The sequence below is a fragment of the Colobus angolensis genome, unplaced genomic scaffold (assembly GCF_000951035.1).
Source record: "Colobus angolensis palliatus isolate OR3802 unplaced genomic scaffold, Cang.pa_1.0 Scaffold113, whole genome shotgun sequence".
Taxonomy (NCBI): domain Eukaryota; kingdom Metazoa; phylum Chordata; class Mammalia; order Primates; family Cercopithecidae; genus Colobus; species Colobus angolensis.
The window spans coordinates 3,270,113-3,292,542 of record NW_012112364.1 but is presented as its reverse complement, the minus strand read 5'-3'; the positions used below and the strand labels follow the sequence as shown (position 1 = coordinate 3,292,542).

Sequence of the window (22,430 nt, the reverse complement as noted above, 5' to 3'; positions counted from 1 at the left end):
CTCTGTTCCTTGATTCATCTACTATAATTATTGTAATTTTATAAGAGACTTTAATATGTGATAGTTCTAGTCTATCACTATTAGTCTTTTCCAGTTTGCTTCTCTAATTTTTAAAAATTTAACCTCTGGTTAGCATTATTTTTAAATACATCTTTTCATATGTTCTATAATATTAATTATTCAGATGTATACTTGAAATTTGACTGAGTTGGGAAAGGACTATTCCTTTTTTAAATAGTTATATATTCACAGGTAAAATTACAGGCTAATTATTTCCAAAATATCAGGGACTTGTCATCCATATAAAACTGGATTTTATACATGCAACTTTTAAAGGAACACTCTTTACATTTAGATGGAAACAAGAATAGTAATACAGCATCCCTCAAAATTTGTTTTGCATACATATTGTTCATATTCTGGTATAATTATATGTTCATTTAATTACTGTAAAGCTTTTGGCTGGACACAGTGTCTCACGCCTGTAATCCTAGCACTTTGAGGGGCCAGGCTGAGAGGATCACTTGAGCCCAGGAGTTCAAAACCAGCCTGGTCAACATAATGAGACCACATCTCTACAAAAGAATAATTTAAAAATTAGCCAGGCGTGGTGGCATATGCTCATAGTCCCAGCTACTGGGGAGGCTGAGGCGAGAGGATCGCTTGAACCCAGGAGTTCGAGACTATAGTGATTGTGATTGTGTCATTGCACTCCAGCCCCGGGCAAGCAAGACTCTGTCTCAAAACTAAATAAAGCTTTTGAGAAGGTTCTTCCATTTTCTTAATATTGCTGTAAAGCAGTGTAAAAGACTGGAATAATTTACTTCAAATGACTGTCTCGTTTGAGGCCTAACTTACACACTGTGATACTGCTCATTGTAAGATCTTGGGCAAGCCACTTCTGTGCTCCGCAGCTCGCTCCTGTGTAAAATGAGGGGTGTTTAAAATTCCACAATTCTAAGAACTGCGAGAGAAGGTCTTTCAATATATTGATTGCTGATATTCTCTCCACGTCTCAGCTTCCATGTCTAGAAAAAGAGGGCCTTGTACTAAAATGATCTTGAATGTCTCTGATGGCATTATTTTCTCTCTCTCTCTCTCTTTCTTTTTTGAGACAGAGTGCTGCCCTTTCACCCAGGCTGGAGAGCAGTGGTACAAATCTGCCCTCATAGCTGGCTCAGCTTCCGAGGCTCAAGCACTCCTCCTGCCTCAGCCTCCCAGATGGCTGGGACTATAGGTGTGAGCCACACCTGGGTAATTTTTTTATTTTTTGTAAAGATGGAGCCTCGCTATGTCGTCTACACTGTCCTCAAACTCCTAGCCTCAAGCGATCCTTCCTCCTTGGCCTCCCAAAGTGCTGAGATTACAGGCGTGAGCCGCCGCACCCAGCACTAGTGTTATTTTCAACATCCCAGCTCACATCGATGATCCTGATTCTGGATGAGCAGCTGCCTGGTGGGTGGGAAGTCAAGTGCTAGGAAGAATGTGTGCTTGACTGTGCTTTTTATTCTGTGTTTTCCCCTTACATTAATAATTCTCTCTTCTGGGCAGTCTCTTTTAGCATCCTCTGAGTGGCAAGAAGTACGTTCATCCAAACGAAAACTTAGGGCTAAAAAAAAAAAATTATCTCAAAAGAAATTATCTCAGCCAGAAGTTTTTGAAGATGTTGAAGAGGATGGCTTAGGTGTACTACCAGCTTTTACACCAAGTTTGAAATGTGAAAGTGTGGAAAAGCTGTTGGATTTAAGTTGGACAGAGTCATGTAAACCAACAGCAACTGAACCGCTATTTAGGAAAGTTAGTCTACTGGAAACATCTACTTCTAGCCTTTTTGGTGGTTCTGCTCCAGCCTTTGGTTCCTCTCTTCCTCCGGCTGCCCGCCCTCACAGTCCTGCTTCCATGCTTTTTGCCTCACATGGTCAGATAGCGGATTTGGGTTTTTCTCCTCCTCCCAGACAGTTGGATGCATCTCAATTCAGCCAAGGCCCTGTGCCTGGCAGTTGTGCTGACTGGATCCCACAGTCGGCGTCTTGTCCCACAGGACCTCCCCAGAACCTGCCTTGTGTACCGTTCTGTGGCTTTGCTTTCTCAGAGGGCTCACTGAGCTCCACGCAGCCTGCTCCACAGCCGCCACCACTTCCTGGACGCTATACCCACAGGCCTTCTGCTGGCACCTTCCCTGCGCTAGATTCTCCCCAGCTCCATTGCTCTCTTCCTACAGATCCTGATCCCATCAGAGGTTTTGGGTCTTACCATCCCTCTGTTGCCTCTCCTTTTCATTTTCAACCTTCCGCAGCCTCTTTGACTGCCAGCCGTAGGGTGCCGATAGCCCCTGCCTTACCTAAGACTCTTTGCAGTCAGTCCTGGACTACCCCAGTAGATCTCTGTCTTCTAGAAGAATCAGTAGGCAGTCTCGAAGGAAGTCAGTGCCCTGACTTTGTTTTTCAAAGTTCTGAAACAGAAAGTCATGAACTATCAGAAGTGCTTCTAGACAGCTGCTTTTTACAAATAAAATGTGATACAGCAGATGACGGTATCCCATGCTTTCCGGAAGTAATAGAGGAGGATGAAATAGTGTGCACACAACACTGGCAGGATGCTGTGCCTTCGACAGAACTCTTCAGTCTACAGACAGAGGTATGTGTCTTATTTCTCCTTAAACCTGTGATCAGCTGGCTTCATAGTTTAGAACAGTGCTATTCAAAGCAGCCGGTCAAGGAACCATCTATCGTCAGTCTGTAGTCAAATAAGGGGCTTGTGCACTGGGGTATAAATCATACTGCTGCTTTCATTGAGGAACTCTTGCTACAAAACAAAATACAGCTGAACGAAACAGTGTGCTTGATGCTGGCTGCTGTTTCTCTACCGACATTAGACCAGAACCTCATGCTGGTGAATGTTACTATTCCTCACATGAAAATGAACATCCCCGAACAGATGATGGGGTGAAACCTTAGTTTCCCAGATTCTAGAACTAATGGATTGTAATCCATTTAAATTTCCCACTGTGAAGTAGAGCACAAGCACTTGGACATATACTCTAAATATTTTCACATAAGGTCATGGGAATACAGCTGTTGTTCAGCATGTATATTGTGTTAGAGCTTATCATTCCGTTTGTTACGTTTATAAACACCCTGTAGATTTGGCTTCTGCACTGGTACTAAGACCTAATCTTGCACCTGCGGTTATTTGTTTTGATGTAAAGTAGTTCAGTGAAATGGAAAGGCCTTGATGTAGCATAAAAGTAAGTGTGAGTCCCAGCCCACTTTGTGATTTGGGGCAAGTCAGGTAACCTGTCTGAGCCTCCGTTTCCTCATCCATATAGTAGAGATAATGATAGTGTCTACTTCACAGAGTGGGTTTGAGGTTCAAACAGGATAATGACAGCTGCCCAGTTTCCCTACTTGAGACAGTGCACGCACAAGCCTGCCGCGAGCATACTGCCGGTGGTCAAGAGTGTGGATCCCACGGCCACTCCTGGCTCTGCTGCTGGTTAGCTATCTGACTTTAGACAAATTGCTTCACCTTTCTGTACCACCATGTTCCCATCTCCAGTGTGGGTGTGATAATAGTTGTTGGGGTGATCAGACCCAACACCAGGTCATGGGGGTGACAAAGTCCAGTGGAGTCAAAGGATTGAGAAAAAGACAGTTTGAGAGAGAAAGGTGGGACACCAGTGGGCCATCACTATCATGGAGGCTGCGAAGGCCCCGAGCTCTGGGAGCCCACAGTATTTATTGGTAATCCAACAAAGAAACAGGCGGTGGGAATGTGGAGGTCGAAAGGACACGTTGCATTAAGCACATGATTTACAGCTGTGATGGTTTAGCATTTATATGGAACATGTTCTGCTACTTGAGATAATGGAAATAGGAGCCTAGGAAGGCTAGAAGCAAGGAGCCAGCAAGTCTAGACACACTCCAGAGGACATTATGCAAGCCCTGCCTCAGTTTCCCTCCCAACACTCAGCTTTTTCCCAACAATAGTGCTCCGCAGGAAGTGGCTAAACATATAAAAGAACAGCACTTGGTACCAGTTCTCTATGGGTTGGTACATACTATCACTGCTGTCATTTTTCAAGGTATTGCCATAGATTCTTCAACCTGTGCACCTGCGTAGGGCCACATCCTGCTTTCTGCTCCCTGTGTTAGTTTCCCTAGGGCCTGGATTCTGTCTCCTTTGAGGTTAATATCCCCAAGCTCAGGCTTACGCACCCTCCTCTGCATGTGATGGGGCAGGCAGATGATGGGGGATGCAGGGAAGGTAGTTTTAAATTACATGTTTAATGTAACAATTTTATACTTAGAAAAAAACTGTCATTTTCATATTTCAGACTACATCAGGGTACATTTTTAGGTTAAACAAAAGGAATCATGCTGGAGGTCATAGGCCTGTACAATATAGGGCCTATGACTGATAATCCGACATGGTATACTTAAACATTTGCTAAGAGGTCTATCTTATATATTAAGTACTCTTTCCACAAAAGGGAACAAAACAAAACAAAAGGGGTGGAAGAAAAGTTCTGGAAGTGGTGGCTGAGTTTATGGCAGTGGTGGCTGAGTTTATGGCAGTGGTGGCTGACTTTATGGCAGTGGTGGCTGACTTTATGGTAGTGGTGGCTGAGTTTATGGCAGTGGTGGCTGAGTTTATGGCAGTGGTGGCTGACTTTATGGCAGTGGGGGCTGAGTTTATGGCAGTGGTGGCTGAGTTTATGGCAGTGGTGGCTGAGTTTATGGCAGTGGTGGCTGACTTTATGGCATTGGTGGCTGACTTTATGGTAGTGGTGGCTGAGTTTATGGCAGTGGTGGCTGAGTTTATGGCAGTGGTGGCTGAGTTTATGGCATTGATAAGTGATGGTTTGGTGGTTTCGTGGGTGTGTACTTATCTCCAAACACATCAAGTTGTATACATTAAATATTAGTGACTTTTTGTAGGTCAATCATATTTCAATAAAGTGGGATTTTTTTAAAGAGGGAATCATGCTATTTAAAAGTTTGAGAAATACTAGTTCAATGCTCATTGCTAGTTGACAACGCAGTAGGGTGACTATAGCTCACAATACATTGAATACATCAAAATAGCTAGAAGAAAATATTTGAAATGTTGCCAACACAAAGACATGATAAATGTTCGAGGCAATGGAGATCCTAAATACCCTGACCTGACTATTTCACATTCTATGCATGTATTAAAATTTCATGTGTACCCCAAAATACATACAAGTATTATGTATCAATAAAAAATGAAATAAAGCATTGCTAGAAGAAAAAAAAGTACCACTTAAAACAATCTCTACACATGAGCCTCTTCCCACACTTTTTATAAATGCCAGCAGATATGTAGTATTCATAGCATTTATGAGGTGCCAACCAATACTGTGTCACTAGTATATGAAGAACTTTATTTTACAGTAATAAAAATATTAGAAACGCTTTGATTAACTGAAATTAAATTAATGAAAACATATTTATCACATAACTTCTTTTTTCATTTAATTCGTTAAAATTTTATTTTAGATGCAGAGGTACATGTACAGGTTTATTACATGGGCATACTGTGTGGTGCTGAGGTTTGGGCTTCTAATTATCTTGTTGCCCAAGTAGTGAACATACGTTTTTCAACCCTTGCCTCTCTCCTTCCCCCACTACATAACTTCTTATGTGATAAAATGTGAATAATATAACTTGCATTCATTTTCTTAATTTTGTAGGATGGATTCTGGAAACTTACACCAGAACTGGGACTTATATTAAATCTTGATACAAATGCTTTGCACAGCTTTCTTAAACAAAAAGGCATTCAATCTCTGGGTAAGTCACTATCTTTCCATTTATTAAGTCATTATTTTCACTCATTCATAAGCAGGCTCCTAATTGTTATAAACTATTTTGTAAACTAGTGTACTAATGTAATAATTATGAAAGTTATATTTGAATGGAATTATATTTAACCATCAAAGGAAATGGGAGATGGGCTTCTAGTCATATTTTTGCCACTAATTAGGGTATTATCTGAGCAAATTTATTAGCATAAATAGCACCAACTGCTATAAAAAAAAAATCTCAGAAGCTTAACATAATCAAAGATTACTTTCTTGTCCCTATCACAGTAAAATATCAGTCAGGAAGAAAGTTCCACTGATGTGGTCATTTAGAGACCTTGACTCCTTCCATATTGTGACTCCACCATCTTGAATATATGTCTTTAAAATTATGCTGGTAAGAGAGAAGAACAAATATGACCCTGGCATCGTCCCCCTGCTAGACAAGAGGAAGAACACTAGTCACATAGCCCCATCCATGTACGAAGGCCTGAGAAATGTACAGTTAAGCTGTGTGTCCAGGAGGAGAAAACAGCTCTGATGAGCACCTAGCTGGCCTCTGCCAGAGGCAGTTGTTCAACCTCTGGATCTGTTTCCTGTCATGACAACACAGGGGATAGTGAGGAAGTCCTGAGCATCCTTGACCCAGCAAGTGGTTTAAAGGTCAAATGCTAGCCCTAGGACAGGAGCTGTTTGTTTGTTTGTTTGTTTGTTTGTGTTTGTTTTGAGACAAGGTCTGGCTCCATTGCCCAGGCTGGAGTGCAGTGGTACTATCTTGGCTCACTGCAACCTCCACCTCCCAGGCTCCAGGGATCTTCCCACCTCAGCCTCCTGAGTAGCTGGGTCTACAGGCACCTGCTACCATGCCTGACTAATTTTTGTATTTTTTTGGGTAGAGATGGGGTTTTGCCATGTTCAGTGTGGCCTTGAACTTGTGAGCTCAAGCAATCTGCCCACCTTGGCCTCCCAAAGTGTTGGGATTACAGGCATGAGCCACCATGCTCAGCCTGGAGATTTTTTTTTTAAATAAAATACACATTATTAAACAACTAGCCAATATGCATGGATAGACAGAACAGCAGTGTCTCACTGGCCCACCATCACCTCTAAAATGCCAGAGTTTTCATATTCCAGGCTGAGTGGGTGGGCGAATGCATAACCTGTTTGACCTGCACTGGGCCGAAAAGGGGTGATGACAATTTACTTGAGCAGTGAGTGCTTGTTCCTGGAATAATAGAAGAGCCTGTATCTGACTAACTCTCCTGCCAATAACAGTTATTAACTTTGAATAAAATGTTCAAAACCATTCTTTGAAGGCCAGGAGAATAATCAAAAACAGGCAGAAACTAGAGTGAACATAATCTTTGAAAGAAAGCAAGCCAACTAGGTGGGCTCTACGTGTATCCAGCTTGTCACCTAAAGGCATTTCTCAGCTCATGAGACACAGTGGGAGGTTTGAACTAAAACAGTCTTTCTGGGATGAGGACACAGGGTCGGAGTTTGAGGTTGCCAATGTGGCTGGAAGTTAAGGATTAAAATCCTATAAAGGAGGGAACCGCAGAGCAGGGAGCTCTGAAATCTGCATCCAAATGCCCCTCAGATCCTTTGCTCTCTCCTAACCTATACATATACAGAGTGCAACCTCAAGGAATCCAGAAAAAAGCAACAGCTGGGAAGCTACAGAGCTAACCAGAGATTGCAGCTGCTGCCTAGTACTGGCCAGAGTTTAGAGTTCAAGTTGCACCAAATCAGACTTATGAATATCTTTCCACTGAAACCGTAAAAGGGTCATAAGGATCGTATCTCATGATCAAGGACTATACCCCAGGACAAAGGGATAAGCCAAAATAGACCCATCCTAATAAAACCTAAAACAAAGCCTACACAGGATCCACCAGAACAAAACTGAACACTCTTTAGAGTAAGATAGCTGAGAGTCTACAAGGTGTCATTTTTAATGTTCAGTATGGAATGAAAATTTAATAACATGTGAAGAAGCAGGACATGACTTGTGATCAAGGGGAAAATGGGCTATAAATGCTGACCCACAGATGACCCAGATGTTAGAATTAGCAGACACAGACTTTAAAACTGCTTTTAAAAATATAGTGAAGGATTGACTTACCAGAAAAGGAGGGAATGGGTGAATAAATGGCAGAATCTCAGCAAATAGATGGAAACTATAAGGAAGAACCAAATGAAAATCCTGGAACTGGAAAATATAGTATCTGCAATGAAAAGGTCATTGAATGAGCTTAACAACAGAATGGACAGAACAGGAAAAAAAATGATTTAATTCAATTGACAATGTACTCAATAAACTTATCTAAACTGAAATATAGAAAGAAAAAAATAGAATGAAAAATGAACAGAGGAGCCAAGACTGTGGAATGATATCAAAAGATTTCACATTTGTGTAACTAGGGTTTCAGAAAGTGAAAGGGTAGACAGAAAGATATTTGAACACTTTTGTAAAATTCATCAAAAACAGCATCTTCCAGAACCAAGAAACTCAGCAGAACTCCAAGCACAATAAATACAAAAATGACCACATTTAGATAGGCCAGAGTCAAACTGTTGAAAACCAAAGATAAGCCAGGCACGGTGGCTCACACCTGTAATGCCTGCACTTTGGGAGGCCAAAGCGGGAAGATCACTTGAGCTCAGGATTTCGAGGTCAGCCTGGCCAACATGGTGAAACCCCATCTCTACAAAAATACAAAAATTAGCCAGGCATGGTGGCGTATACCTGTGGTTCCAGGTACTGGGAAGGCAGAGGTAGGAGGATCATGTTATCTGTGTTATTTTTCTGTAAGCATGTGTTTTTCTGCCTTTCTTCCTCTACATAGTCTCAAGCTGTCTGATTTTTTTCTCGGACTTGTTTTTATATCTGTACCCAACTTTGTCTTCTGTGCTCTTCTTCGTTTCTCTTTTATCATCCCTTCTCCTTCTGAATTTGTTTTTTAAGTGACACTGATACACATTAGGCATTTCATCAGTTTACTATTTATTATATTATTCTTGGAGTTGTATGCTGCTTATTATGAATACTGTTTAAAAATTAGTCTAACATTTTGTAAATAATACCCAAAAAATAAGCCACAAAAGAATCCAGCGAATTAAACTGCTTTGTCTCCATTGATTTTTCTTTTGTGGGACAATGGCTTGGTTTTGTTATTTTGTTTTTAAAAATTTATTCAATTCCTTTTTTCTCTACTAAGAACATTATATTACTTAATAAAAGCCCTCTTATGAGCAGTTTTGGCTACCTCAACGATGTAAAATTAATGGTGTATATGCAGATATGTGCATACTCTGCCAGGTCCTTTTGTCTTTACTCAAAGTAATTGTATATTCTTAATTATAAGACAGAGATTCGTTTTTTTTTTTCTTCCCTGAAACCATTTTTTGGCTGTATGCTGTGTGGCTCATGCCTATAATCTCAACACTTTGGGAGGCCAAAGTAGGAGGATCACTTGAGTCCAGGAGTTGGAGGCTACAGTGAGCTCTGATCACGCTGACTGCACTCCAGCATGACAGAGTGAGCCCCTGTCTCTCCAAAAAAAAAAAAAAAAACCAAAAACCAAACAAAAAAAGCTGCTTGCATTTTTTAAAATAAAAATGGGTTGTTAATTCTGAGTTCAACACATGTAAACATTCCTTTTTCAATTTTGATATTTTGTAATATAGTAAAATATCTTGGATACCTATAGGTACTAACCACTAGAAATAATTTGATACACCAGTGTAACTGGTCATATCTGTTTTTTATCTGTTGAATATTTAGGTTTACTCTTCTAAGCTATTTGTAACAGGAGCCTGAAAACTGGATTTCTTTCATTGAACTTCATGGCTTTCTGTGTATTGAAGATGGCAAGCGAGGGGAACTCGGTACAGTTCAGTTTCCTGACAACCATCAGGATAATATGATAGGCACATGGTTCCAACCGTCCTCATTTTTTATTTAAATAGCAAGCTAATTAAGGACCTTGAAGAGTATTAGAGAGTTTCATGATCTGCTCATGTACTGTGATTTAACCATATTATAATTATTTAATGGGAATTTTATAAATAGGCACAGTTTGAGATGCAGAATTTCCAACAGACTTAATGGAGTTTTTTCCTTTTAGGCGTCAAAGGAAGAGAACGTCTCCTGGACCTAATTGCCACAATGCTGGTACTACAGTTTATTCGCACCAGGTTGGAAAAAGAGGGAATAGTGTTCAAATCACTGATGAAACTGGATGACGCTTCTACTTCCAGGTGGCTTTAACTATAGTATTATGTAACTTCTTTATGTTTTCAACTAATTATTTAATAAACCTTACGAACAGCTATAGGGAATTATCTTACATGTGTAGACTGCTTTCTAAGTATGTAGGAAGAGAGTTTGTTTGCAGGTGATAGCTTGCCCACAGTCTCCTGTGGCGGGCAGGGCTGATGTGGTATTTGTACCTTGGGCTGCACAGGAAACAGGCTCGGAGAGTTTCAGTGCAGCTCCCGCTGGAGCTCGGCGCTTCTGGCTCTGGATGTGGTACCCTTGGCTGCAGTGCGCTGATCCTGGGCGCTGGAGCTGGGCGCTTCTGGCTCTGGATGTGGTACCCTTCGCTGCAGTGTGCTGATCTCGGGTGCTGGAGCCCGGCGTTTCTGGCTCCGGATGTGGTACCCTTCGCTGCAGTGCGCTGATCCTGGGCGCTGGAGCCCAGTGCTTCTGGCTCTGGATGTGGTACCCTTCACTGCAGTGCGCTGATCCTGGGTGCCTTCAGAAGACCCACAATATGACTGTTGGGCCCAGCCCTGTTCCCAACAATGGCAGGGCCTGAGACAAGAATACAAATGGAAACCCACATACTATATGTCTAAGTATTTAAAAGTTATAAATGAAACTAGCAAACTATTAGATTAAATGTGTTCTAATCTCCTACCTTGGCAAATACAACTTCATAACCACCTGGAAGGCCAGGTTCAAATTCGGCCCTTGGCTGACCCCTAGGACCCTAAGAGGCCTTGCATGCACACATGAATACCCCACCCTACCCATCAAAATGCCATCCAGACCCCATGCCAGTGCCCCCTCACCCCAGCCACCTTCCAGCACCAGTGAGGTAGCATCACTGTTCAAACTCAGGGTGACAGACCCAGGGAAGACCCTGGAAGTGGACTCAGGGCCATGTGGTCAGGGACGCTGGAGCCGCAGGGTCTAAACAGGAGGATATGGGCTCTGGGGTGGGCACATTCTCTTGTCCCTGCAGACCCCCACCCCATGGCGAGAGGGCCAAGACCAGAGCAGGATCCTTCTAACATACATATATATATAAGTATATACATACACATATACATACACATGTAATTGGCTTATGTTCTTTTAAAGGCAAGATAAGGGGAAAACTAATCAAACTAATAAAAATATTATTGCAAGGGGGATTTGGTAGAGGGACAAGGATGGAAGCTAAGTTTCTCCTAGTGTGCTTTGTTTTGCAGTTTTGACTTTGGAACTATGTAAATATTTTACATAATAATGGATAAGATATTTATTTATTTATTTGTTTATTTATTGAGATCATCTGGCTCTGTCGTCCAGGCTGGAGTGCAGTGGTGCAATCTCAGCTCACTGCAACCTCCACCCCCTGGGCTCAAGCCATCCTCCCACCTCAGCCTCCTTTTGGTTGGTATGTCTCTAAAGATTTATTTACAGGTAAATAAATCTTTACCTGTAAAGTGAGTAACTGGGACTACAGGTGTGCACCACCACACCCTGCTAGTTTTTGTAATTTTTGTAAAGACAGGGCTTCACCATGTTACCCAGGCTGGTCTCGAACTCCTGAGCTCAAGCAATCCTCCCACCTCACCCTCCTGAAGTGCTAGGATTACAGATGTGAGCCACTGTGCCCAGCCTGGGTATTAATTTAAGGTGACTTAGTACATAATTTGACTATATCTCCCTGGGGGGAAGGATTAAAACATATTATGAAGAAATCTCACTGGGAGTAGCCATGGTGTTAATAATACTTTTGATGTGCTATTTTGGAAGGTAGATATTAATATTGTTAGAAAATAATATGTATAAAATCAAATAAGTTAAATGAAACCCCTTGATTTCTAAACTTGAATTAGATCAGAGAATAGAGGAACATGTTACATGACACCATGCAAATGCAGTCAGCAAAGTCTGAAATGTGGGGAAATAAATGGCAAGAGAAAAATAAATGGCAATAGAAAAAAAAAGGTTGAGGATCAGAACCTGTAAATAAATCTTTAGAGACATACCAACCAAAAGCAAAGGTAGACCTTGTTGAGATCCTGATGTGAACAAAACCCACTGCATTTAAAAAAAATGACCGGGGAAAATAAGTTAAATTAAATTAAATTAAAAATTAAATTAAATTAAATTAAAATTAAAATTAAATTAAAAATTTAATTTAATTAAGTTTAATTAAAAATTAGAAAACTCAGGGCCATATGCGTCCCTGACCACATGGCCCTGAGTCCACTTCCAAGGTCTTCCCTGGGTCTGTCACCCTGAGTTTGAGCAGTGCTGCTATCTCACTGGTGCTGCAAGGGTGGCTGGGGTGAGGGGGCACTGGCATGGGGTCTGGATGGTATATTCCAGCATATTTAAGTGTCATGATTAAGAAAAAGTTCTCAAACACAAAACAGGTGTTCAGGAAGTTCTGGGCTAGGCAAATTGGCTGATGCCTGTAATCCAAGCACTTCGGGAGGCTGAGACAGGAGGATCACTTGAGCCCAGGAGTTTAAGACCAGCTTAGGTAACCAATGAGACCCCCATCTCTACAAAAAACTTTTTAAAATTACCCAGGCATTGCTGGGCACAGTGGCTCACACCTGTAATCCCAGCACTTTAGGAGGCCAAGGCAGGAGCATTGCTTGCTTCCAGGAGTTCAAAACCAGCCTTGACCACATAGAAAGACCCTGTCTCCACAAAAAAATTAAAAATTATCTGAGTGTGGTAGTGTGTGACTACTCAGGAAGCTGAGGTGGGGGGACTGCTTGAGCCCAGGAGGTCGAGGCTGCATTGAGTTGTGATCCTGCCACCGCACTCCAGCCTATGCAACAAAGTGAGACCCTGTCTAAAAAAGAGGAAAATCATAATTTACTATATGTAATGTATACTTCCATTTTTAAAAAAGCAATACCTTCTCATTAGTTTGCCAAGAAAGATGAGAATTTTTTTTTTTTTTTTTTTGGGGTTTTTTTTTTTTTTTTTTTTTTTTTTTTTTTTTTGAGGCCAGGTCTCGTTCTGTTGCCCAGGCTGGCATGCAGTGGCATGATCTTGGCTTACTGCAACCTCTACCTCCCAGGTTCAAGCAATTCTCGTGCCTCAGCCTCCTGAGTAGCTGGGATTACAGGTGTGCACCATCGTTCCAACCTAATTTTTATACTTGTAGTAGAGATGAGGTTTTGGGCCATGTTGGCCAGGCTGGTCTCGAACTCCTGGCCTCAAGTGATCTGCCTGCATTGGCCTCTCAAAGTTCTGGGATTACAGGAGTGAGCCACTGCACCAGGCTATTTTTTGTATTTTATTTTAAAATAAACCAGTGCCACTTGCCAAGAGGATTAATTAAATAAATATCAAAGAAAAAACACTTTGAACAGCTAGGAGATGGGACTAACAAATTAGTATTTGACTTAATAGGCACATCCAAAGAGGCACTTATTCTATTTAGATCATTGCCAATTATTAATATCATAGCTGTTACAGCAAGTATAAACTTTGAACCTGCTTTCGAACTGTAATATCACAAAAGTATTAAAGCAAGATTTTCAAAATTGATCAAGTATATTCCAGCATATTGCTCTTACTACATTACTGATATTGTGTTAACAAAATGGTTTGTTGGCACTTTAGTACGTAAGACAAAATGACTTTAGACTGGGCATGGTGACTCACACCTGCAATCCCAGCACTTTGGGAGGCTGAGGTGGGCAGATCACGAGGTCAAGAGATTGAGACCATCCTGGCCAACATAGTGAAAGGCTGTCTCTACTAAAAATACAAAAATTAGCTAGGCATGGTGGCACGTGCCTGTAATCTCAGCTACTCAGGAGGCTGAGGCAGGAGAATCACTTGAGCCAGGGAGTCAGAGGTTACAGTGTACTGAGATCGTGCCACTGCACTCTAGCCGGGTGATACAGTGAGACTCCACTAAAATAAATAAATAAATAAATAGATATTTTTTACTCCCTGTTTATTGCGTATTTGAAGCTTTTTCTATATTTTGTATTTCAAGATGTACGTAACATTGATGCAGGAGCACATTACATGGGGGTGTAGGCACAAGACTTTCTTACTAGTGGAATGGTGAACCAAAAAGTGTAGAGGCCACTGGACTGAAGGAGGGCAGCTGAATTAGTGAAAATATTCAAGGCCAGTTTTGTTTTCAGCAGTTAGTAACTATAAATAGATGAATATTTACAAGGAAATATTGGTCTTTTACCCACTTTGGCATGCTTCTTATTTAGTATGTTCAGTCTATCATGACATTCAGTGAACATTTATTGAGTGCCTACTGTGTACAAGGGACTAGTAAGCATGTTAAGTTTATAAGCTTTGTTAATTTCCACCACAAACCCGTAGGACCTCATGTTATTCTCGTAATGGAGGAAACTGAGATTCCCAGTGTTGAATGAAAGCCACACAGTATCACGTGACCAATATTATGTGATTGCAGAGTCAGGACTCAAACCCAGCTCTTAACTACCACGCTATACTGACGGCCCTTTCCCAGTTTACAGAGAAAAATCAGGAACAGGGAGAGAATTTTCAAAATATTAAGTTTCCCCTATAGAATTTTCTGAAAAACTTTGGTGTATGTTGCCACTTGTTCACTAACAAGTTCTAGCAGATGACAGAACAAATGAGGAAGTAACTAATTAATATTAATGAACAATCTCAGAATTTTTCTGAGTGTTGAATAGACTTGAATATTCAACAGTCTCAAATATTTGACACCATTTAGCCGACACAGACTTGACTCGATATGCTTATTCTACCAAGTCGTTCCTGGTTTACGTGACACAACTGAATATATGCCAGTTTCATGGGGGACTCTCAGATATCCTGAAGGTACCTAATCAAGTTGGTGCAGTGGGAAGGAGAGAGAAACAGAAGCCTCATTTGTAAAATATACTTGAGTTTGTGTGTGAAGAATGGATAGGATTTAGATTGAGAAGCATGGAAAGGGACAACCATAAACAACTGTAGAGAGGCTGGAACTTGAGCTGTCCTGTAGGCAGCAGGGATGCCTGGAGGCACGTGGAAGCCAGGAAGTGGTGGGCACGGGACACTTGACAATGCAGTGCATAAGCTCAAGTTCAGACGGGTAGAAGAAGTCCCGTAAGATGTCAAGGAAAACTGCTTTTATGAAATATCTTAATTTTTGGCAGAATCATTTTGTCTGATATCATGTGATGGGTTTAGTACCACATTACATTTCACATGTTATTATATTCTGAAATCTGAAACTTTTTTTTTTAATCTAGGAATATTCCCTGGGCTTTTGAGGCTATAAAGAAAGCAAGTGAATGGGTAAGAAGAACTGAAGGACAGTACCCATCTATCTGCCCATGGCTTGAACTGGGGAAAGACTGGGACTCTGCCACCAAGCAGTTGCTGGGACTCAGCCCACAGACACTGTGTCCCCTCTTCATAGAGTCCTTCATTACAGTCAAGGCTAAATCAAATGAAACTGATTTTTAAACTTTTTGCATGCTTCTATGTAGAAAATAATCAAATGATAATAGATATTTACAATGAAACTTCATTAAGGTTTTATTCAGTGTAGCAATTACTGTCTTTAAAAATAAAGTAAGTGGAAGTAGAATTACTTTAAACAACTAACAAGCAATAATAAAATGAAACTTAAAATATTTCAGTTTTCTGTGTCTCCTTTGTTTTTTGTTTTTTAAATATTTTTTATTTTTTTGAGACAAAGTTTTGCTCTTGTTGCCCAGACTGGAGTGCAATGGCGTGATCTCAGCTCACTACAATCTCCTCCTCCTGGGCGCAAGCAATTCTCCTGCCTCAGCCTCCTGAGTAGCTGGGATTATAGGCACCTGCCACCACGCCCTAATTTTTTATATTTTTAGTGGAGAGGATTTCACCGGGTTGCCCAGGCTGGTCTTGAACTCCTGACCTCAGGTGATCCACCTGCCTTGGCATCCCAAATTGCTGGGAATACAGGCATGAGCCACTGCACCCGGCCTGTGGTTGTTTTAGAGATGGTCTCAATCTGTCTCCCAGGCTGGAGTGCAGTGGTGCGATCATAGCTCACTGTAGCCTCAAACTTATGGGTTCAAGGGATAGTCCTGCCTCAGCCTCCCAATTAATTGAGACCACAGGCATGTGCTACCACACCTAGCTAATTTTGGGGTGTACTTTTTGTAGAGATGGGGTCTTGTTATGCTACCTCAGCTGGTCTTGAATTCCTGGCCTCACGCGATCCTCCCACCTCAGCCTCTGAATGTGTTGGGATTACAGGCATGAGCCTCTGCACCCAGCTAGTGTTTCAGAGCTTTAAGGTAATGAGAGATACTTGCTTCTGGATGGTCCTGGGAGCCTGTGTTCTTCTCACATTCAGGAGTCCAGTGGAAAACTGGCTCAGCTGGACTGAGCAAGCTGAGAAGAAACATGGTCTTTCGTAGGGGATCTGTCAGGGTGGTGGGAGAAATTACAAAAATTAAGTTGTAGGAAATAGACACAAAACTTCTTGGAAGGCTGGGAGGTTTGCAAAGCTTCAGTAAATGATTTGGCTGAAGGCAGCTGAATTCTCTTAAAAGCTTAGGGCGTGGATACATAGGAATGTAGAGGAGTTTACATAGCTTGTTTACTCATGTGCTCCTAAGGCCGACCTTTGATCATTTGTGGGCACGTGACTGCTCTCTACTCAGAAGGTCAGCAATGTTAATTACCCTCTAGTGGTGTTTACTTGAAACCTTTGTCATTAAATCCGTACTGAATAAAAGCCTGGAGCCACCAGCCTGTCAGGGCCGTGGCTGCTGACTCTTTATGGCACCACCCTCGGAGTCTGGGAGCTGCCAGGTCCCCTAGCCTGCTCTTTTATGGGATACCTGTGTCTGAGTGCATTTCTTCATCCATCACATGGCCAGTCAGTGAGCTGAGATCCGGCCACTGCACTCCAGCCTGGGCGACAGAGCGAGACTCCGTCTCAAAAAAAAAAAAAAAAAAAAAAAGAAAGAAAGTAGATCTCCTTCTAAACACTTGAGCCAGTCTCTGTCTCTCTCTCTTCTCCTCTCTCATCTAGGCCTCCCCTCTTCCTATAGCACGCCCGTAAGTGGCATCTCAGGAAAAACTCTAATCCAGTATTTTTCTCAACCTTAGTTGTAGTTTGGAGGACCTATTTACACATACTTCCAAGCCATTGTCATGATAGTTCTACTAGTTAGAAAAGCCTTCAAGTTAACCCTAGGAAATAACTGTTTACATCCCACATAACGTGGCAAAATCACTGTCCTGTAGGGGGAGCTCTGAGCTAGCAAACCGCCGGTAAAGCAAAGAAGTACGTAGTAGTCACTCCCCAAACACAAGCGCTCAATTAGCTGAGCTAATAATAGCTCTTACAAGAGCACTTAAAATAAGAAGGGAAACGTAGCTAACATTTATACTGACTCCAAGTATGCCTTCCTGATTTTCCATGCTCATGCTGCCATTTGAAAGGAAAGGCATTTTCTTACCACTAATGGGTTTCTTATAAAATATCATCAGGAAATTAGATTATAATCCTCAGTTTTTCTTCCACGAGACATAGCAGGGAAATACGGTAGGGAACATCAAAAGGGAACGGATGAAGTAGCTGAAGGAAATAGGTAAGCTGATCAGGCAGCTAAGTCAAAGGCAAGGAAGCCTCAAGGCACTAACCCACTTCAAGCCTTTCTAATCTAGGAGGGCTCCATAAAAGAAATTAAACCTCAGTATTCTGCTGCAGAAATAGAATAGGCCACTTCTCAAGGGAATACTTTTCAGCCCTCAGATGCTTACAGTCAGGATGGCAAACTCTATTTGCCAGCCTCCAGCCAGTGAAAGTCCTTAAAATCCTTTGCCAAGCTTTTCACTTGGGAAAGGATACACCTTACCAATGTGCTCAGAGATTGTTTTCAGGCAGAGAACCTCTAAATTGGTTAAGGATGTAACCTCTCTAGCTCATTTCCAAGAGGAATTAACACAACTAGGAGAAGCCCAACCCCAGGAAATAAAACCACCTTTATATAATCCAGGAAATTAGGCATTAATGGAAACTCTCATCTCTTTCCTTCCCTAAGCCAAGCTGGGAAGGGCCCTACACTTCTTTCAACCCTCTCAGCAGTAAAAGTTACAGGAATCAACCCCTGGATACATCACACTCAAGTCAAAGCCTGAAGAGCTGAGGGAGCAACCTCTGACAGCCCAGAGAAATGACCCGAATATGAATGCGGAGAAATAGAAGATCTTATGCTAAAAATCATAAAAGATAAGCAACTGAGTGAGGGAGGGCTCCTCATCTTACTCAACCCCACCTTTACCTCAATAGATACTTTTTGTCATTTCTGCCCTTTCCTCTCAAAATTTGCCACCAAATAATAGAACTTCTTTTTAACACGTATTTGCAGGGAAATTTTAAGGATACATGAGATTGCATTTGTAACCATGTAAATCCCCGAAGGGAAATGTTATATCTTGGCAAGTAAAGTTTTAAAAAAATTATTTACTGTGCCACTCTTGTGGAACTTGTTACAGTCACGCTACTATTTGCAATAGGACTATACACTGTGGCACCCAGTGTGGAATTCTGGTTGTAAAATTCTAATTGCTGTAATATTTTGGCTGATTATCATCCTTATAAAAGGATTAATAATTGCAGGAGAAATTTAGTCAAGGTTGTTTTGATTATAGCAGGAGTAATAGTTACAGATAAGAAGCAAGCATAAAAGTTTTGCTATCATTAAGATTAATAGAACTTTTTACTAAAGGTTGGTAATATAATGCACTCTAAGCTATAAAAAAAAGGTTATAAAGAAAGAAATTTTATATAAGAAAGGATTTTGTATTGTAAATACTTGTCCTGGAAGGAAATGACTGGTTGTTTTAAGGAATAATATTTGGGACAAGTCAAAAAGTTTGAATACGTTTTAAGAGGGTCTGTGAAAGTCATGAAAAAATAAAGAAAAGGAACTGTCAAAAATAATGCTAAAGATATTTTAGCCACCCAATAATGTATTTCTCCCAATCATATTGCAAGTTATAAAGATGGCCTAGACTAAATTTCTTCTCTAATGGCAAGTCAAGAGGGAAATGTTTTCCATTTCTCAAGGAAAGTCTTACTTTTATATTAACATTTCTGGTAATGTACAGCGACATCTAGTGCAGGCAAACTGGTATTGCAATCTATTGGTGTAATTAACAGGTACCAAACTCTGCTATCAGTTAAGGTCTATAAGATCCCCACTAATGGTGGTAACTTAATGCTTATATTCTAACCCTATATTTTACATCTTCTTGTAAAATTTATCTCTTTTCGCCTAGAAGCAATCAAACTCCAAATGGTGCTGTGAGCAGAGCCAAACATGGACATGCCATTCTTCCAAGAACCATTAAATCAACCTCAGGAGAAGGGCCAGCTACTGTTCCTCCACATGACACCCCTTTTCAGTGGGAAATAGCCAAAAAGAATCATCGTTCAACACCCCCTAATAGTAGTTAAATTTGCTTATCTTGGGGGAAAAATACAGGAGTTATTAAGAAATAATTTTTAGGCAGATAGGGTAAATGAAGTTCTTGGTAAGGCTTTTTCTTTTAATAAAAGCAACCCCCAAACCATTTCTTTTCTAACAGAAAAACGGCTTGAAGGGCCAAGCTGGCAAGCTTAGAGTTCCTCATGCCTGTTAACTCCCATGTTGTAAGGTGAACATTTTCTAGCCTCATTCAGACAGAATGGACCACGAGCAGGCATCTGTCTTTGTTGGGCAGCTTGATTAATGAGATGGGATTAGACATGCTGCTTCTTCAGCTCTTCACCAGACTTACAGACTCTGACCAATGAAAATGGTCTTAATTATGATTTTCTTTCTATTCATTGTCTTTTGGGTTCCTACCTATGCTGATTTTCATAGCCTTGAAAGTGTGTATTTTTCTTCAAAATATTTTTTTAATTTCCAACTTTTATTTCAAGTTCAGGGGTACATGTGCAGAATGTGCCCGTTTGTTGCATAGGTAAACGTATGCCATAGTAGCTTGCTGCAAAGGTCATCCCATCACCTAGGTATTAAACCAGCATCCATTAGCAATTCTTCCTGATGCTCTCCCTTCTCCCCCTGCACCCTCCAGCAGACCCCAGTGTGTGTTGTTCTCCCCCTACATGTGCATGTGTTCTCATCATTTACCTCCCACTTACAAGTGAGAGCACGTGGTATTTGGTTTTCTGTTCCTGCATTAGTTTGCTAAGGATAATGGTCTCCACCTTTATCCACGTCCCTGTAAGAAACGTGATCTCGTTTCTTTTTATGGATGTATAGTATTCCATGGTATATATGTACCACATTTTCTTCATCCAGTCCATCATTGATGGGGATTTGTGTTGATTCCATGTTTTTGCTATTGTGAACAGTACTGCAATGAACATATGAGGGCATGTATCTTTGAATACAAAGATTATATTCCTTTGGGTATATACCCAGTAATGGGATGGCTGGGTCAAATGGGATTTCTGCCTCTAGATCTTTGAGGAATCACCACACCGTCTTCCACAATGGTTGAACTAATTTACACTCCCACCAACAGTGTAAAAGTGTTTGTTTTGCTCCACAACCTCGCCAGCATCTGTTGTTTTTTGACTTTTTAGTAATAGCCATTCTGACTGGTGTGAGATGGTATCTCATTCTGGTTTCGATTTGCATTTCTGCAGTGATCAGTGATATTGAGCTTTTGTTCATGTTTGTTGGTCACATGTATGTCCTCTTTTAAGAAGTGTCTATTCATGTTCTTTGCCCAAAAGTGTGTATTTTTGTACTTCTCTATTTGGACAAGGACAAAAGTGTCATTTTGTACGTTTCTATTTGGACAATATGTGTAGGTGCAACATTTACAACCCCGTTGTACAATTCGACACCACTGACCACAATAATACGTCAACAGGGTAGCCTGACAGCCCATATTTGAGGCTTTCCATTTTAATTCTTTTTTAAACATAAGAACCGACTTTATTCTGCCTTATTTGTGCATAAGACTACCTTCAGTTTTATCTGACAACAAACCAAAGACGAGATGTTTCCTTTCAGATTACCAACTCTCCCAGGAGAGGAGGGAATAACTTATAATTGCTAAAAATTGTGAAATGAAAAGGAAGCTCCACAAAAGGGAAGAGGGAAAGTGTAGGAATTAGATGTGGGGATTTCTGTTCCCCATTACTTTGGAAACCATGGTGACTAAGAGCTGTGATTAAACCATATAATATGCCAGTATAAACTTAGAAGGATCTGGGAAAGAATAAATTTCTCTAGCCAGGCGTGGTGGCTCATGCCTGTAATCTCAGCACTTTGGGAGGCTGAGGTGGGTGGACTGCTTGAGCTCAGGAGTTGGAGAGCTCAGGAGTTCGAGACCAGCCTGGGCAATATGGCGAAACCCCATCTCTACAGAAAATACAAAAATTAGCTGGGTGTTGTGGCGCGAGCCTCTAGTCCCAGCTACTTGGAAGGCTGAGGTGGGAGGATCTCTTAAGCCTGGGAGGTGGAGGCTGCAGTGAGCTACGGCCACTGCACTCCAGTCAGGGTTTTCTCTAAACCATAATACAATCGGCAGATTAGTTGCCCGGTGGAAATGACCTCCTGCATGGTCTAGGCTTGTTTTAAATGCTCTACCATCACTGGGCTTGGGATTGCAATCCTCAAAATTTCTGGGAAATCTGAAAATGAAGTTACAAATTAAATCATAAGTCTCCAAGAAGCCTGGAATTTTGATACATTCATCCGGGTTTTCTTCCGCCCAAGTGTATATTCCGTAGGCTGCGTCTGTTGGGAATAAGAGCAAGTCCATTCTCACATCTTTGTGAATCTGCTTTCCTGCCCATAAACACACTGGCATGGTTCTGCAAAGCTGCCTTTCTCTGGAAGAGCATTTTGCTTTTGTTAATGAGGCAGAAAATCCATCTCATATTGTTGAGTAATCACACTCTTCCTAGCACTTGTTTTTTACAAGCCTACATTGTTGAAATGATGGATGTGTTCCTAAAAAGTTGTGTATCAACTTAATTTTTTAACTTTTAATTGAATTTTATATTAGTGGCAAACACTGTTTCAAGAAACCCTCTAGGCCAGGCGCGGTGGCTCACGCCTGTAATCCCAGAGCTTTGGGAGGCGGAGGTGGGCGGATCACCTGAGGTCAGGAGTTCTAGACCAGCCTAGTCAACACGGCGAAACCCCATTTCTACTAAAAGCAATACAAAAATCAGCCAGGCATGGCAGTGCTCACCTGTAATCCCAGCTACTCGGGAGGCTGAGGCGCAAGAATCCCTTGAACCTGGGAGGCGGAGGTTGCGGTGAGCCAAGATCACACCACTGCACTACAGCCCGGGTGACAGAAGGAGACTCCATCTCA

The 22,430-nt window shown here is 41.3% G+C and overlaps 1 protein-coding gene across 1 annotated transcript in view; it reads left to right on the top strand.

Annotated features, from left to right (window-relative positions):
• The window catches only part of PARP4 (poly (ADP-ribose) polymerase family, member 4), a 114,027-nt gene extending 98,311 nt beyond the window's left edge, over positions 1-15,716 (top strand). The window contains 5 exon segments of the mRNA XM_011959151.1: positions 1,552-2,637; positions 5,717-5,816; positions 9,958-10,090; positions 15,329-15,462; positions 15,465-15,716. Coding sequence (XP_011814541.1) covers positions 1,552-2,637; positions 5,717-5,816; positions 9,958-10,090; positions 15,329-15,462; positions 15,465-15,523 — 1,512 coding nt within the window. The 3' untranslated portion in view covers positions 15,524-15,716.
• Positions 15,717-22,430: the final 6,714 nt, after the last annotated feature.